At 43.9% G+C, this 18,793-nt stretch overlaps 1 protein-coding gene across 4 annotated transcripts in view; it reads left to right on the top strand.

The window, feature by feature from the left end:
* Positions 1-18,582, top strand: part of RAD51 (RAD51 recombinase) — a 45,142-nt gene extending 26,560 nt beyond the window's left edge. For 3 of the 4 annotated variants that reach the window (XM_030930306.1, XM_030930307.1, XM_010388539.2), the window contains exons 6-10: positions 1,795-1,889; positions 12,493-12,606; positions 12,969-13,098; positions 13,323-13,444; positions 14,523-15,112. In XM_030930306.1, the coding sequence (XP_030786166.1) occupies positions 1,795-1,889; positions 12,493-12,606; positions 12,969-13,098; positions 13,323-13,444; positions 14,523-14,646 (585 nt within the window). In that variant the 3' untranslated portion in view covers positions 14,647-15,112. Of the gene's footprint in view, positions 1-1,794; positions 1,890-12,492; positions 12,607-12,968; positions 13,099-13,322; positions 13,445-14,522; positions 15,113-18,418 lie in introns of those variants that run through there. The other variant, XR_004057261.1, reaches the window with a different exon arrangement.
* Positions 18,583-18,793: the final 211 nt, after the last annotated feature.

Genomic DNA, 18,793 nt, shown 5'->3' with positions numbered 1-18,793 from the left:
CTAGAACTTTAACATAAAATGTTCTAAGGGATTTTTCTCAGAATTTAAAGGTGAATTATGACTCCAAAGTAGATTTCTAGAGTGGAAATTACCCTTTAGCATCATTCACTTAAACTTTGTAGAAAAATTCAAAGGTATCTGGTATGGGATGGGTAGCCTAAAGCAGAGATTTCCTTGAGTGGCTCATGAGACAGTTTTCATGGCATTTCATTTACTTCTCTTTTCTTTCCTTTCTGATTTCAAAATTCTTTCTACTACTTATTTTTCTATTTTCTCCAGTTATTCATTTTAAATATCTTGTTTATACTATTGGAGCAAATATGTTTTTTTCTTTCTTGCTCACACTTGAAATTTGGTATGGATACTCCGAGGGCATTGACAAGCCCCTTTAGTACCCCTGAAGAATGAACTGCTCAATAAAGTGAAGTGTAAGTTTGATTTAGACATGCTAAGATCAACTGGGCTTTGGATCATGGCCCGTTATTGATTAAAGCTAAGGTAAATGGTCTTCCAAGTTTTTGTGCTTTTGAATTGATCAGTCTTGTGTTGGCATGCAGTTACAGAATTTTATTACCGGCCAGGTGTGGTGGCTCATGCCTGTTATCCCAGCACTTTAAGAGGCTGAGTCAGGCACATCACTTGAGTCTAGGAGTTTAAGACCGGCTTGGGCAATGTGGCAAAACCCTGTCTACAAAAAAATTTAACGGGTGTGGTGGTGGTGCACACCTATGGTCTCAGCTATTCGGGAGGCTAAGATGGGAGGATCACCTGAGCCCGGAATGCAGAGGTTGCACCGTGGCTCACGCCTGTAATCCCAGCACTTTGGGAGGCTAAGGTGGGTGGATCACCTGTGCTCAGGAGTTCAAGATTGCATCACTGCACTCCAGCCTAGGCGGCAGAGTGAGATCTTACCTCCAAAACAAAAAAAGGCCAGGCGCAGTGGCTCGTGCCTGTAATCCCAGCACTTTGGGAGGCCAAGGCAGGCAGATCACCTGAGGTCAGGAGTTCAAGACCAGCCTAGCCAACTTGGTGAAACCCTGTGTCTACTAATAATACAAAAATTAGCTGGGCATGGTGGCCTTTAATCTCAGCTACTCGGGAGGCTGAGGTAGGAGAATTGCTTGAACCCAGGAAGTGGAGGTTGCCGTGAACCAAGATAACGCCACTGCACTCCAGCCTGGGCGACAGAGTGAGACTCCATCGCAATAAAAAAAAGAGAAGAAAATAATTACCTCCTTTGTGCTGTATTTCTTTCTTTTTTTTTTTTTTTTTTGAGATGGAGTCTCGCTCTGTCTCCCAGGCTGGAGTGCAGTGGCCGGATCTCGGCTCACTGCAAGCTCCGCCTCCCGGGTTTACGCCATTCTCCTGCCTCAGCCTCCCGAGTAGCTGGGACTACAGGCGCCCGCCACCTCGCCTGGCTAGTTTTTTGTATTTTTTTTTTTTTAGTAGAGACGGGGTTTCACTGGGTTAGCCAGGATGGTCTCGCCGCCCGTCTCGGCCTCCCAAAGTGCTGGGATTACAGGCTTGAGCCACCGCGCCCGGCCTTTGGGCTGTATTTCTAAGCAGTCCAGTTCTGACAAGACTACCTGTATGTACTGAGACACAATCAGCTTTACATTTTTTTCTAGCTGTATTGCTATTAATATCAGAAGGGAATGCCACCTTCCTACCACTCTCATTCTTAAGTGTTTTTTCCCCTTTGCCTTGGAGGAATTATAAAGATGTCATGAGAAACTTGGTCAGCTATATCAGAAATACAATGTTCATTTCCACTGTTGTTTTTGTTCTCTATAGCTTCCCATTGACCGGGGTGGAGGTGAAGGAAAGGCCATGTACATTGACACCGAGGGTACCTTTAGGCCAGAACGACTGCTGGCAGTGGCTGAGAGGTAGGTTACTGGTTTAGATAAGAGAGAATATGGCTACACTTATCAAAGTAGTGACTGCCCGGGTTAGTTTGGCCAAAGAGTGTTTCTTCTATAACCCCACTTCCCAAAGTTATATGTGTGGTTCAAAAGAATGACTTCCTTAGTAGAAAAAGGTGTTCTTTTTTTTTTTTCTCCCCCAGATGGAGCCTTGCTCTTGTCACCCAGGCTAGAGTGCAATGGCGTGATCTCAGCTCACTGCAACCTTCACCTCCCGGGTTCAAGCAATTCCCCCACCTCAGTCTCCCTAGTAGCTGAGATTACAGGCACCTGCCACCACGCCCAGCTAATTTTTTGTATTTTTAGTAGAGATGGGGTTTCACCATGTTGGCCAGGCTGGTCTTGGACTCCTGACCTCAGGTGATCCACCTCCCTTGACCTCCCAAAGTGCTGAGATTACAGGCGTGGGCCACCACACCTGGCCAGAAAAAGGCATTCTTTAGAGTTGCTCTCAGACTGGATTAAAAAAAAAAAAAAATCCAACTATATGTTTTCTTCCAGAGAAACCCTTTAGAAAGTAAAAGAATGGAAAAAGATACTGCATGCAAATAGTAATCATAAGAGACCCTGAGTGGCTATACTATTATCAGACAAAGTACACTTTAAGACAAACACATTATACACAAAGAGGAAGATTTTATAATTAAAAGGTCAGTTTGTCAGGAAGATATAACAGTTGTAAACATATACACACGCCTGGCCGGGCGCAGTGGCTCAAGCCTGTAATCCCAGCACTTTGGGAGGCCAAGACGGGCAGATCACGAGGTCAGGAGATCGAGACCATCCTGGCTAACACGGTGAAACCCCGTCTCTACTAAAAAATACAAAAAACTAGCCGGGCGAGGTGGCGGGCGCCTGTAGTCCCAGCTACTTGGGAGGCTGAGGCAGGAGAATGGCGGGAACCTGGGAGGGGAAGCTTGCAGTGAGCTGAGATCCGGCCACTGCACTCCAGTCCGGGCGACAGAGCGAGACTCTGCCTCAAAAAAAAAAAGAAAAAAAAAACATATACACACGCCTAACAACAAAGCCCCAAAATACACGAAACAAAAACTGAATTAAAGGGGAAAATAGACAACAATAATAGTAGGGGCCAGTTTTTCATTTTCAGTAATGGATACATACTTCAATATCTCACTCTCAATAATGAATATAACATGTATCAGAGGTCCTGCTGAAGGGCATCTGTGAAATACCTACAGGTAGCATCATACTAAATGGTGAAAGTCCTCTGTTGCCCAGACTGGAATGCAGTGGTGGTATCTTGTCTCACTGCAACTTCCACCTCTCGGGTTCAAGTGACTCTCCTGCCTCAGCCTCCCGAATAGCTGGTACTACAGGCTTGTGTCACCACGCCCAGCTAATTTTTGTATTTTTAGAAGAGATAGGGTTTCTCCATGTTGGCCAGGCTGGTCTCAAACTCCTGACCTCAAGTGATCTGCCTGCCTTGGCCTCCCAAAAGTGCTGGGATTACAGGTGTGAGCCACTGCACCCAGCCTTAATGGTGAAATTCTGAATGCTTTTCCCCCTAAAGTCAGTAACAAGGCAAGGATGCCCACTTTCACTATTTACATTCAGCAATGTACCGAAGATTGTGGACAGTGTAGTCAGACAAGCAAATGAAATAAGTGGCATCCGGATTGGAATGGAAGAAGGAAAACTATTTACTGATGACATGGTGCTATATGTAGAAAATCCTGCCGGGCGCGGTGGCTCAAGCCTGTAATCCCAGCACTTTGGGAGGCCGAGGCAGGCGGATCACAAGGTCAGGAGATCGAGACCATCCTGGCTAACACGGTGAAACCCCATCTCTACTAAAAAATACAAAAAACTAGCCGGGTGAGGTGGCGGGCGCCTATAGTCCCAGCTACTCGGGAGGCTGAGGCAGGAGAATGGCGTGAACCCGGGAGGCGGAGCTTGCAGTGAGCTGAGATCCGGCCACTGCACTCCAGCTTGGGCGACAGAGCGAGACTCCGTCTCAAAAAAAAAAAAAAAAAAAAAAGAAAAAAGAAAATCCTAAGGAATCCACCCACAAGAAAAACTAGAACTAAATAAACTGGTTCAGGAAAGTTGCAGAATACAGTATCAATATACAAAAATCCATTGTATTTCTATACACTAGACCATAACAATTCAAAAGTCAAGCTTAAAAAAAAAAAAAAACTTCACAGTAGCATGAAAAAGAATAAAATACTTAGGAATAAATTTAACAAAAGGAATGTAAGATTTGTACAGCAAAAACTCTTAAAATATTGCTGAGAAAAATGGAAGATTTACATAAAGAGAAACATTCCATATCATGGATGGGGAAACTCAATATTATTAAAATGGCATTCTTGGCCAGGTACAGGGGCGCACACCTTAATCCCAACACTTTGGGAGGCCAAGGTGGGCGGATTACCTGAGGTCAGGAGTTCAAGACCAGCCTGACCAGCATGGCGAAACCCTGTCTCTACTAAAAATACAAAAATTGGCCGGGTGCGGTGGCTCAAGCCTGTAATCCCAGCACTTTGGGAGGCCGAGATGGGCGGATCACGAGGTCAGGAGATCGAGACCATCCTGGCTAACATGGTAAAACCCCATCTCTACTAAAAAAAATACAAAAAACTAGCCGGGCAAAGTGGCGGGCGCCTGTAGTCCCAGCTACTCGGGAGGCTGAGGCAGGAGAATTGTGTGAACCTGGGAGGCGGAGCTTGCAGTGAGCTGAGATCCAGCCACTGCACTCCAGCCTGGGCGACAGAGCGAGATTCCGTCTCAAAAAAAAAAAAAAAAAAAATTAGCCAGACATAGTGGCGTACTGCCTGTAGTCCGAGCTACTTGGGAGGGTGAAGAAGGAGAATCACTTGAACCAGGGAGACAGAGGTTGCAGTAATCTGAGATTGTGCCACTGCACTCCAGCCTGGGTGGAGTCTGTCTCAAGAAAAGGCAGTTCTCCTCAGATTTATCTACAGATTCAACACAATCCTTATCAAAATTCCAGCAAGCTTTTTTTTTGCAGAAATTTACAAAATAATCACAACATTTATGGGATATAACATATGGAAATGCAAAGGACCCAGAATAGCTGAAATGTCTGGAAAAAGAAAATTTGAGATTTTAGACTTTTTGGTTTAAAAACTTATTATAAAGCTACAATAACCAAGACAATATGGTGATGGCATAAGGATAAACATGGAGAGTTCAGAAATGAAACTTTTATGGTCACTTGATTTTTGACAAAGGTAACAGGCAATTTTTTTAAAATTTTAAATTTTTTACAAATATACATGGTCTCGCTGTGTTGCCCAGGCTGGTCTCGAACTTCTGGCCTCAGGTGATCCTCCCAACTCAACCTTCCCAAAGTGTTAGGATTACAGATGTGAGCCACCAAACCTGGCTGACAAGGCAATTTAATGAGGGAAAGAATGGTCTTTTCAATAAATGGTGCTGATGTAGGTGAATTTCCAAATGCAAAACAATAACTTTAGACCCTTACTATACACCACACGTAAAAATTAAAATAGATAACAGTGTGGTCATTCCTCAAAAAATTAAACACAGAATGACCATGTGATCCAACAGTTCCATTTCCAGCTATATATTCAAAAGAATTGAAAACAGGAACTCAGAGACTTGGACACCGATGTTCATAGCAGCATTACTCATAATAGCTTTGGAAATAACCCAATGTCCATTGAGAAATGAATATATAACATGTGGTATATACACACAATGAAATGTTAATTTAGCCTTAAAAGGAAGAAAAAAAATTTTTTCTTAGACCTAGTCCTGCAGATAAAAAGCTAGGAAATTCTGACACATGCTATTAACATCCACTCACCTTGAGGACATGCTAAGTGAAATAAGTTAGTCACAAAAAGACAAAAACTGAGGCCGGGCGCAGTGGCTTCATGCCTGTAATCCCAGCACTTTGAGAGGCCGAGGCAGGTGGATCACCTTAGGTCAGTTGAGACCAGCCTGGCCAACATAGTGAATCCCCATCACTACTAAAAATATGAAAAATTAGCCAGGCATGGTGGCACACACCTGTAATCCCAGCTACTCCGGAGGCTGAGGCAGGAGAATCGCTTGAACCTGGGAGTTGGAGGTTGCAGTGTGCTGAGATCATGCCATTGCACTATAGCCTGAGCAACAAGAGTGAAACTCTGGCTCGGAAAAGGAAAAAAAAAAGGACAAAAACTGTATGATTCCGCTAATATGTGGTACTTCAAAATCAGACAGAAAGTAGAATGGTGGTTTTCTGAGGGTAGGGAGACTGGGGTGTTATTGTTTAATGGTACAGTTTCAGTTTGGGATGATGAAAAAGCTCTGGAGATGAATAGTGGGTGATGGTTGCATAGCAGCATGAATATCCTTAATGCACCTGAACTATATACTTTAAAATAGTTAAAATGCTCAATTTAATGTTACGTGTTTTACTATACTGTTTTTAAAAGGGTGGTAATCCTAAATAAGAGCCTAAACTATAATTTTTCAGAGAGAACATGGGAGAAAATCTTAGTGACCTTGGGGTAGGCAAATATTTATTAACTACAACACCAAACACACAGTCCATGAAAGAATAAATTGATAATAGAGTGAGTTTTCACTTCATCAAAATTAAAAACTTTTGTGCTTCAAAGGACACTATGAAGGAAATGAAAAGATAACCCAAAGAATGTGAGAAAATATTTGCAAATCATGTATCTGATAAAGGTCTAGTATCCAGAATATATGAAGAACTATTATAACCCAACAATAGAAAGATAATCCAGTTGTTTAAATGGGCAAAGGATTTGAATAGACATCTCTCCAAAGAGGATATACAATGGCTGATAAGCACATAAAAAGATGCTCAACATCATTAATCATCAGGAAAATGCAAATTGAAACCGTGGTGAGCTACCACTTCACACCCACTATGAAGGCTATAATAAAAAAGACAGTAACAAATACTGGGAGGACGTAGAGAAACTGGAACCCTCACATATTGCTGGTGACAATATGCATTGGTGGTCTCTTTGCAAAACAGGTGGCTGCTTAAAAAGTTAAAAATAAATTTGCCATATGATGCAGCAATTTTACTCTAGTTATATACCCAAGAGAAATAAAAACATGTCATATAAAGACTTGTATGATAATGTTTATGGTATCACTGTAATAGCCCAAAATGTCCATCAACTGGTAAATGAATAAACAAAATTTGTTTTCTCCATACAATGGGATACTCTTCAGCAATAAAAAAAGAACTTAAGTACTGATACATGTTAACAACATGGATGAACTTTGAAATATGGTAAATGATAGAAGTTAAACACAAAAGACCACATATTGTATGATTCCGTTTATATGAAATTTCCAGAAGGGGATAATCTAAGAGATAGAAGAATTGTGGTTACTATCGATTAGGAGTAACTGTGAATGAAGCTGAGAGATTTTTTTAGGGGTGATGAAAATGTTCTAAAATTGGATTGTGCTCATGGTTATACAACTCTGCAAATTCACTAAAGCTCTCAATGAATTTTATACTTACAAGCAGGCCATTTTTGAGGTATGTTAATTATACCTGAGTAAAGCTTGTGAAGAGGTTATAAGTTTCTGTATCCTCAAATAAAGTTTTGAAAATTGTTTTACTTCTTTTCCTTTGTGTAGGGTCAAATGTGGTAATTTAGCCCTGCCACACATTTTATGGAAACCCAGTGATAAAACAGTTTAATTGTATGCTGAGATGTCAGACTCGACTCAAGTTGGAACCTGCCTAAATAAGTTGAGGAGAATATTCTCTCTTGTTTTATAATCAAATTATCTTTCCCAGCTTGTAATTTGAGGACTGCAACCTATTACATGTATACCACTGAAGCACAAAATTAGGTTGAAATAGTAATTGCAGCTTTTTGCCTCTGCCTACAAAATTCCTATGAAGGAAAAGGAATTACTCTTTTGCAGCCTGATCTTAGTTTTCTGAAGATGTATATACTTGTGTCTTCCCTCCCAAAATTGTTTTGGCAATCTTGTACAGCATTCATACTTTTAAGTATACTATTTTAGTAGTTTAAGGATTCTCTTTTGGACAGAGTCACTAAAACATCGTCTCGTAACGTACGTAAGTATTCAGATAGGATAGATGAACTAGTAAAATATAGGTTATGAGGACAAGAACTTTGATTTGGTCAACCACTGGATGCCCAAGCCATAGAGCAATGCATTCAGCATTTGTTAATGAATGTTTTGCTCACAAAAAATATTTTTTTTTGTTTGTGTTTTTAGAGATGGGGTCTCACTCTGCCCCGCTAGAATGCAACAGTACAATCATAGCTCACTGCAGCCTCCAGGGCTCAGGCAGTCCTCCCTCCTCAGTGTAGCTGGGATTACAGGCACGCACCACCAAGCCCAGCAAATATTTTTCTATTTTTCTTTCTTTTTCTTGTTTTTTTTTTTTTTTTTTTTTTTTTTTTTTTTTTGAGACAGAGTTTTGCTCTTGTTGCCCAGGCTGGAGTGCAATGGCACGATCTCGGCTCACCGCAACCTCGCCTCCCATGTTCAAGCAATTCTTCTGCCTCAGCCTCCTGAATAGCTGGGATTACAGGCATACACCACCACGCCCGGCTAATTTTGTATTTTTAGTAGAGAGGGGGGTTTCTCCATGTTGAGGCTGGTCTCGAACTCCTGACCTCAGGTGATCCCCCTGCCTCAGCCTCCCAAAGTGCTGGGATAACAGGCATAAACAACAGCGCCCGGTCTATTTCTTTTTTTTTTTTTTCTGAGACGGAGTCTCGCTCTGTCGCCCAGGTTGAAGTGCAGTGGTGCGATCTAGGCTCACTGCAAGCTCCACCTCCTGGGTTCACGCCATTCTCCTGCCTCAGCCTCCCGAGTAGCTGGGACTACAGGCACCCGCCACCATACCCGGCTAATTTTTTTGTATTTTTTAGTAGAGACGGGGTTTCACCGTGTTAGTCAGGATGGTCTCGATCTCCTTACCGCATGATTCACCCGCCTTGGCCTCCCAAAATGCTGGGATTACAGGCATGAGCCACCGTGCCCCGCCTATTATTTTTGTAGAGATGAGGTCTCACTGTGTTGCCCAGGCTGGTCTCGAACTCTTGGCCTAGAGTGATTCTCCCTCCTAGCCTCCCAAAGTGCTGAGATTACAGGCAGGCATAAGTGACTGTGCCTCACTGAAAAATACGTTTACATAGAAATTTCATTAATTTGTTTTAATCAGGTCTCTTTATCAGCCAGGCACGGTGGCTCACGCCTGTAATCCCAGCACTTTGGGAGGCCGAGGCGGTCGGATCACAAGATCGAGATCGAGACCATCCTGGCTAACATGGTGAAACCCTGTCTCTACTGAAAATACAAAAAATTAGCTGGGCATTGTGGTGGGTACCTGTAGTCCCAGCTACTCGGGAGGCTAAGGCAGGAGAATGGAGTGAACCCGGGAGGCAGAGCTTGCAGTGAGCCGAGATCACACTACTGCACTCCAGCCTGGGCCACAGAGCAAGACTCCATCTGAAAAAAAAAAAAAAATCAGGTCTATCAAGAAAAAATGTATATTTCTGAGAATCTCACAAGGCCTCCTTAAGCTAATAAAAAATAGCCCTCTTTCGTTGACAACAGAAGAGCCCTTACTGATTAATTTTTGCCATGCCCTATTGAAGAATATTAACCTACATTCATGTTACTGTAGCTCTGGGGTTCCCAGAATGTGGTCCCCAGCATTACCATTACTTGAGATTAGAAATGCAAATTGTCTGATGGGACTTCAGATCTACTGAATCAGAAACAATCAGATACTCGGGCTAGCAACCTGTTTTAACAAGCTCTCCAGGGCCAGGCACTATGGCTCACGCCTGTAATCCCAACACTTTGGGAGGCCGAGGGGGTGTATCACCTGAGGCCAGGAGTTTGAGACCACCCTAGCCAACATGGTAAAACCCCGTCTCTACTAAAAATACAAAAACTAGCTGGGCACGTTGGCAGGTGCCTGTAATCCCAGTTACTCAGGAGGCTGAGGCAGAAGAATCGCTTGAACCTGAGAGGTGGAGGTTGCAGTGAGCCAAGATCGTGCCACTGTACTCCAGACTGGTTGACAGAGCGAAGCTCCATCTCAAAAAAAAAATACAAAAAAAAAAAAAAAAACACAAGCTCTCCAGGTAATCTTATGCTTGCTAAAGTTTGAAAACCATGACCACAATTGCTAGCCTTGCTTGAAAATCTTTGAAGTACTGTGAAAGAATGAGGCAGGAGAATCGCTCATTTGAGATAAGCTTAGATTTTCAAATGTACATGTTAAGAATAACCTGAGGTATTTGTTAAATATACAGATTACCAGGCTCTTTCCTGATAATTATAATTCATTGAGTCTAGGTTAGGCCCAGGATTTTTTTTTTTTTTCTTTTTTCTTTTTTCTTTTTTCTTTTTTTTTTTTTTTTTTTTTTTTTTTGAGATGGAGTTTCACTCGTCGCCCAGGCTGCCAGGCTGGAGTGCGGTGGCGTGATACCGGCTCACTGCAACCTCCTCCTCTCGGGTTCAAGCGATTCTCCTGCCTCAACCTCCCAAGTACCTGGGATTACAGGCATGCACCACCATGCCCATCTAATTTTTGTATTTTTAGTAGAGATTGGGTTTCACCATGTTGGCCAGGATAGTCTCGGACCCCTGACCTCAAGTGATCCGCTTGCCTTGGCCTCCCAAGGTGCTAGGATTACAGGCGTGACTCACCGTGCCCAGCCCAGGAATTTGTTTCCTAACGGGTGTTCCAGGTTATTCTTATCTTTAAGGAAGTTCAAGAAACACTATGAAAGAGGATGCTATTTCCAGCCAACTTTTCCCAAGCTGTGGGAATTCCATGTCCTGCTTCTGGAGCCTAAGCACAGAGGTTCCCGTAGTTTTTTTTGTGAGTGCTGCTGAGAGAAAAGCTAGGATAATTCTTTTGTCCGGTAAACCTTCTCTGTTTTTATAGCAAATAGATAATCTTCCTTTCTTTTTTAATTTTTAATTTTTTTAAATTTTATAAATAGAGACGGGGTTTTGCCATGTTGCCCAGGCTGGTTTCACACTCCTGAGCTCAAGCAATCCTCCCTCCTCAGCCTCCCAAAGTGCTGGGATTACAAGCATGAGCCACTGCGCCCAGCCTCTTCTCCCTTTCTGATAGTAGATTTTATCAGTGTATTTTTTTGTTTGTTTGTTTTTCAGACAGTCTTGCTCTGTCACGCAGGGTGGAGTGCAGTGGTGCGATCTCGGCTCACTGCAACCTCTGCCTCCTGGGTTCAAGCGATTCTCCTGCCTCAGCCTTGTGAGGAGCTGAGAAGCAGGGATTACAGGCACCTGCCACTGCCACCACACCCGGCTACAGTTTGTATTTTTAGTAGAGACGGTGTTTCACCATGTAGGCTAGCTGTTCTCAAACTCCTGATCTCAAGTGATCTGCGCACCTTGGCCTCGCAAATTGCTGGGATTACAGGTGCAAGCCACCGTGCCCAGCCATATCAGTGTTTCTTGAGGCACAACTAGAAGACTTGTGAAGTAAAGTACTTACGCCTGTTATAGCTTTTTGTTTGTTTGTTTAACCATACATTCACGATCTAAATAGAGAAAACACATCTCTTCATTCTTTTATTTGGTCAGGATCATAAGGTGTAATTCTATCCTTATGCCATCTGTTTATCTTCATGATAGAATCATAAACCTAGAATATAATTATAGCACACTGGGTTTTATGTAAACATTCTCTTTTGAACTTTTTTTTTTTTTTGAGATGGAGTCTTACTCTGTCACCCAGTCTGGAGTGCAATGGTGCGATCTCCACTCACAGCAACCTCCGTCTCCCAGGTTCAAGTGATTCTCCTGCCTCAGCCTCCCAAGTAGCTGGGATTACAATAGGTGACTGCCACCACGCCCAGCTAATTTTTGTATTTTCAGTAGAGACAGGGATTTGCCATGTTGGCCAGGCTGGTCTCCAACTCCTGACATCAGGTGATCCACCTGCCTTGGCATCCCTAAGTGCTAGGATTACAGGCATGAACCACCGCTCCTGGCCCTCAAAGAATAGATTTGATTTAGGCTGGGTGTGGTGGCTCACGCCTGTAGTCCCAGTATTTTGGGAGGCTGAGGTGGGCAGATTATGAGGTCAGGAGTTCAAGACCAGCCTGATCAGTATGGCGAAACCCTGTCTCTACTGAAAATAAATTAGCCATGCATGGTAGTACACACCTGTAATCCCAGCTATTCGGGAGGCTGAGGCAACAGAATCGCATGAACCTGGGAGGCGGAGGTTGCAGTGAGATCACACCACTGCACTCCAGCCTGGGTGACAGAGCAAGACTCTGTCTCAAAGAAAAAAAAAAGAATAGATTTGATTTGTCCTGAAGACTTGCTCTACTTTCCTGTAGAGCTCAGAGTAGTTGAGTGCTATCATCTCTCTGCTTGTAGTTTGCCTGAACTTCTTAATAGAAAGGGAATTACATTCTTTGGCCCTGAAACTACTCTCAGTACCACTTCTTCCCTCCCTGTTCAGGTAATTGTCAGAGATGAATTGCTCATCTGCCGGAGTTCTGTGTGTAGCCTAAAAATGTTCTCTTCTCTCCCATAGGTATGGTCTGTCTGGCAGTGATGTCCTGGATAATGTAGCATATGCTCGAGCGTTCAACACAGACCATCAGACCCAGCTCCTTTATCAAGCATCAGCCATGATGGTAGAATCTAGGTGTGTGTTCAGTGTAAGACACCAAATATGTTCTTAGAGTCCTTCCCTGAGTCTTGTAATGGCTATTTGGCCAGATTGATAGTAGCTTGAATTAGAAATGAGGAGGTTTAAGTTTAATTCCTGTTTTGACACTCTTGCTTTATAGTTTAGGTCAAGTACCTATTAAAAATGAAATCATAATCTACTTGAACTTGCTGGAAATCTTGTTAAATGGTGCCTCAGATGTTAGTGCTGTGCAAATATTTTAATAAAACATCTATATACAAGAAAAACTATGAATATGAGATTTTAGGGTGGTAAGGAAGGGAGCAGAATCTGACACAGGCTAGAAATAGGCTTCAGAGAATCCTTGTTTCCTGTAGGTATGCACTGCTTATTGTAGACAGTGCCACCGCTCTTTACAGAACGGACTACTCAGGTCGAGGTGAGCTTTCAGCCAGGCAGATGCACTTGGCCAGGTTTCTGCGGATGCTTCTGCGACTTGCTGATGAGGTAAGTTGTGGGATAGGGACAGAGAATGCCTACTTTCAGTGGCTGTGAATTCTAGGAACCTTGCTAGGAGGCCAAGACATCAGTGCCTGAGATCATCAAGCTCTATTAGAAAAGGAAGAAGAGAGACATTAGTCATTCGTTGCTTTGTGGGCAAAGTGTTGGCAGCATTAAGGTTCTTGGAGTGTCTACGGCCACAAAATTGACATTTATCCTTTCCCCATCAGTTTGGTGTAGCAGTGGTAATCACTAATCAGGTGGTAGCCCAAGTGGATGGAGCAGCCATGTTTGCTGCTGATCCCAAAAAACCTATTGGAGGAAATATCATCGCCCATGCATCAACAACCAGGTAAGGTGTTGATGGGATCGATTCTTCTTTTTGGAATGTCATGTTAACTGTGAAGTAGACATGAATATATAATATTTTCATTTAAGCCCTGTTAAAGCTACTGTTGTATAGACACTTAGGAACTCTTGGAACTAATTAACATGCTCTGGTTGGTATAGATGTTTTAGTTCATAAAAGAATTAAAAACCCACAAGTGTGGAAGAATGAATATGAATAATAGAGATGCCTCTCCCTCGTTATTTAAAAAGTGTTTGGGCTGGGCACTGTGGCTCACACCGGTAATACCAACACTTTGGGAGGCCAAGGTGAGAGGATGACTTGAGGCCAGGAATTCGAGACTAGTCAGGGCAACAAAGTGAGGCCCCTGTCTCTACAAAAAAGGTAGCCAGTGTGGTGGCATGTGCCTGTAGTCTTAGCTACCAAGGAGACTGAGGCAGGAGAATCAGTTGAGTGTAGGAATTCGAGGCTGTGTTGAGCTATGATCACACACCACTGCACTCCAGCCTGGCAAAAGATCAAGACAGTGCCTTGAAAGAAAATTTTTCTTTTTTTTTTTTTTTTTTTTTGAGACGGAGTCTCGCTCTGTCGCCCAGGCTGGAGTGCAGTGGCCAGATCTCAGCTCACTGCAAGCTCCGCCTCCCGGGTTCACGCCATTCTCCTGCCTCAGCCTCCCGAGTAGGTGGGACTACAGGCACCCGCCACCTCACCTGGCTAGTTTTTTGTATTTTTTAGTAGAGACAGGGTTTCACCGTGTTCGCCACGATGGTCTCGATCTCCTGACCTCGTGATCCACCCGTCTCGGCCTCCCAAAGTGCTGGGATTACAGGCTTGAGCCACTGCGCCCGGCCAATTTTTCTTTTTTTAATGTTTGTTTCAGTATGGACAATCCAGTGAGAGGGGCCAGGGCAAAAATGGATTCTGCCAGGTTGGAAATGCACTAAGGAAAACAGTACAGAAATATTCCCAGGGTCCTTCTAGGAAGAATATATGTCTAGAAAATTTTCAGCTCTGTTATAAAGTCAGGATGGAATTGTTTAATTATAATAAATTGGTGCTTTGGTCTGTGTCTTTGGGTCAGATTGTATCTGAGGAAAGGAAGAGGGGAAACCAGAATCTGCAAAATCTACGACTCTCCCTGTCTTCCTGAAGCTGAAGCTATGTTTGCCATCAATGCAGATGGAGTGGGAGATGCCAAAGACTGAATCATTGGGTTTTTCTCTGTTAAAAACCTTAAGTGCTACAGCCTAATGAGAGTGTACTGCTCCCTGGGGTTCTCTACAGGCCTCTTCCTGTTGTGACTACCAGGAAAAGGCTTCCGGGAAAACAGCTATTGTATCAGCTTTTCTGATGGTGTAAACAGGAGACAGGTCAGTAATCACAAACTAATCTAAAATGTTTATTCCTTCTGTAGTGTATTAATCTGTGTTTTCTTTGGTTTTGGAGGGGGGGTATGAAGTATCTTTGACATGGTGCCTTGGGAATGACTTGGGTTTAACAAGCTGTCTACTGGACAATCTTAGTTTCCAAGAGAACTAAAGCTGGAGAGACGTGACCCTTCTCTCACTTCTGAATTAATGGTAAAATAAAATGTCTGAGCTATGTAGCAAAGGGAATGGGTCTCTGCACAGATTCTTTTTTTCTGTCAGTAAAACTCTCAAGCAGGTTTTTAACTTGTCTGTCTGAATTATCTTGTGTAAGGTTTTGGTTATGGAGTCTTGTGCCAAGCCTACTGGGCCATTAGCCCTTCACCATCTACCTGCTTGTTCTTCTATTGCTAAGATTAACTCAAGATAATTCTAGAGTCTTAAGCATTTCAGGCCAGGTGTGGTGTCTTGTGCCTGTAATCCCAACATTTTGGGAGGCCGAGGTGGTGGATCGCTTGAGCCCAGGAGTTTTAAGTCCAGCCTGGCCAACATGGTGAAACTCCATCACTACAAAAAATGCAAAACTTATCTGGACATGCTGTGGCACATGCCTGTAGTCCCAGCTACTCGATAGCCTGAGGTAGGAGGATCACTTAAGCCTGGAAGGTGGAGGTTGCAGTGAGTTGAGATTGTACCACTGCACTCCAGCCTGGGTGACAGAGTGAGACCATGTTTCAAACAAAAAAGAAAGCAAGCATTTCAGAGGCTAAGTAAACATATTTGATTGTGAGGCTTCTAATAAAGTAGTTATTAATAGTGAATATGCTGTTTATAGCAGTTATTCTAGTGCAAGCTATTTCAAGACAGGGTTTCTGTAATCTTTTTGGTTCTGTATACGGGTGATCAGTTTCTATTACTTTAAGATTTGAAACCAGAAAGGAAAGTCCCACTTGCAGATGATTGTGCTTGTCTTTCAACCTAATAGAAAATAAAAGACAGACATACCATGGCTTGCCTTGTGGCTTTTTTTTTTGAGACGGAGTTTCACTTTTGTTGCCTAGGCTGGAGTGCAGTGGCGTGATCTCGGCTCACCACAACCTCCGCCTCCTGAGTTCTAGCAATTCTCCAGCCTCAGCCTCCCAAGTAGCTGGGACAATAGATGCCTGCCACCACACCCTGCTGATTTTTATATTTTTAGTAGAGATGGGGTTTCACCATGTTGGCCAAACTGGTCTCAAACCGCTGATCTCAGTGATCTGCCCACCTTGACCTCCCAAAGTGTTGGGATTACAGGCACGAACCACCTCGCATAGCCCTGTGATGCTTTGTTTTAAAAGCAGTTCTAGTCTTTTTTTTTTTTTTTTGAGAGGGAGTCTGGCTCTGTTGCCCAGGCTGGAGTGCTGTGGTGCAATCTGGACTCACTGCAAACTCTGCCTCCCAGGTTCACACCATTCTCCTGCCTCAGCTTCCCGAGTAGCTGGGACTACAGGTGTCCGCCATCACGCCCGGCTAATTTTTCTATTTTTAGTAGAGACAGGGTTTCACCGTGTTAGCCGGGATGGTCTCGATCTGACTTTGTGATCCGCCCACCTCGGCCCTCCAAAGTGCTGGGGTTACAGGCGTGAGCCACCGCGCCTGGCCGTTTTTTTTTTTTTTTTTTTTTTTTTTGACAGAGTCTTGCTCTGTTGCCCAGGCTGGAGTGCAGTGGCACAACTCACTGCAACCTCCGCCTACCAGGTTCAAGTGATTCTTCTGCCTCAGCCTCCCGAGTAGCTGGGATTACAGGCACGTGCCACCATGCCTGACAAATTTTTGTATTTTTAGTAGAGATGCTTTTCACTATTTTGACAAGGCTGATCTTGAACTCCTGACCTCAGGTAATCTGGCCACCTCGGCCTCCCAAAGTTCTGGGGTCACAGATGTGAGCCACCATGCCTGGCCTGTCTTTAAAGATTAAGAATCAGGGACTGGGCCAGGCGTGGTGGCTCACATCTGTAATCCCAATGCTTAGGGAGGCCAAAGTGGGTAGATCACTTGAGCCAGGAGTTTGAGGTCAGCCTGGGCAACATGGTGAAACCCTGTCTGTACAAAAAATTTAGAAGTTAAAAAATTATTCATGCATGTTGGGATACACTTGTAGTCCCCAGCTACTCTGGTGGCTTAGGTGGGAGGATCCCTTGAGCCCAGGAGGTAGAGGCTGCAGTGAGCCCTGATCACACCACTGCACTGCAGCACGGGTGACAAAGCAAGGCCCTGTCTCAAAAAAAAATCAAAGATTGAAAAGTAGCATTGTCAATATCCCTGGAAGCCAGATGCCAAATGGAGTTTATGGGACTCTTTTTTTCCCTTTACTTCATTTCAGTAGTTAGCACTTCCAATCCATATCTTACCCAAAGTGCTCAGTGACCATCCAAAATGTTTTCCTGTTTTTAAAATAAATTTATTGTACAGTTAAGGTGATGTTATAAGATACTAACACATATAAGGAGGCCAGGCACAGTGGCTCACACCTGTAATGCCAGCACTTTGGGAAGCTGAGGCGGGCGGATCACCTGAGGTCAGGAGTTCGAGAACAGCCTGGCCAACATGGCAAAACCCCATTTCTACTAAAAATAAAAAACTGGCCAGGCATGGTGGCTCACACCTGTAATCCCAGCACTTTGGGAGGCTGAGGTGGGCAGATCACCTGAGGTCGGGAATTTGAGACCAGCCTGACCAACATGGAGAAACCCCATCTCGACTAAAATTACAAAATTAGCCGGGTGTGGTTACACATGCCTGTAATCTCAGCTACTTGGGAGGCTGAGGCAGGAGAATTGCTTGAACCCGGGAGGCGGAGGTTGCAGTGAGTCAAGATCGTGCCATTGCAGTCCAGCCTGGGCAACAAGAGCAAAAAAACTCCATCTCAAAAAATATATATACAAAACTTACCAGTGCGTGGTGGCACACACCTTGTAATCCCAGCTACGCAGGAGGCTAAGGCAGGAGAATCGCTGGAACCCGGGAGATAGAGGTTGCAGTGAGCCCAGATCATACCACTGCACTTCAGCCTGGGTACAGAGCGAGACTCCATCTCAAAAAAAAAAAAAAAAAAAAAGGCCGGGCGCGGTGGCTCAAGCCTGTAATCCCAGCACTTTGGGAGGCCGAGACGGGCGGATCACGAGGTCAGGAGATCGAGACCATCCTGGCTAACACGGTGAAACCCCGTCTCTACTAAAAACTACAAAAAACGAGCCGGGCGACGTGGCGGCGCCTGTAGTCCCAGCTACCCGGGAGGCTGAGACAGGAGAATGGCGTGAACCCGGGAGGCGGAGCTCGCAGTGAGCTGAGATCCGGCCACAGCACTCCAGCCTGGGTGACAGAGCAAGACTCCGTCTCAAAAAAAAAAAAAAAAAAAAAAAAGAAAAGTAAGTGTCCAATGACACTGATATCCCTGCCAGGAAGAATAAGGTTTTCAGCCTGATCTGGCTCAGGTACCTTTTCCTCTGAATGCTCGTGTTATTGGTGGCTGGGCCAAGCCGCTTGTTCTCCATACAGAATAGTCAGCGTTCCTAATTTTAAAAAAAAACCTTTAAAATCTCTTATTCACACCTTAATCTTTTGGTGACAGGTCTCACCTGAGCTGGCTAGGAAAAACAAAAAAAGCTGCTACAGTCTTGCTTGAAAGCCCTCTCAGTGCCACTGTGCAGGATGCCATCCAGAGCTTCCTAAAGGTATTGAGGGGGTGAGGGGGAGAAGAGGGATGCGGGTGACAGAAATACCAGGTAACCTTGTTTTTCCCCCAAGGACATTATTGAGACCCTTAGTGGGAGGGTTTCTGGTAAGGGGCAATTTTGTGTTTGCCTGTTCTTTGGGAAAATCACCTGGAGACAGATGGATTCCCAGACCCACCGAATCTAGGTTTTAGACCAAAAAGGAATGTTTTATTATTAGAATTGAGTGTATCTCAGGTCCTCTTTCATTACTACACCACAAAATAAATCTG

Source organism: Rhinopithecus roxellana, chromosome 5 (assembly GCF_007565055.1).
Source record: "Rhinopithecus roxellana isolate Shanxi Qingling chromosome 5, ASM756505v1, whole genome shotgun sequence".
Lineage (NCBI taxonomy): Eukaryota > Metazoa > Chordata > Mammalia > Primates > Cercopithecidae > Rhinopithecus > Rhinopithecus roxellana.
Note: the sequence above shows the minus strand (reverse complement) of the source record. Positions and strands in the feature narration are given on the sequence as shown.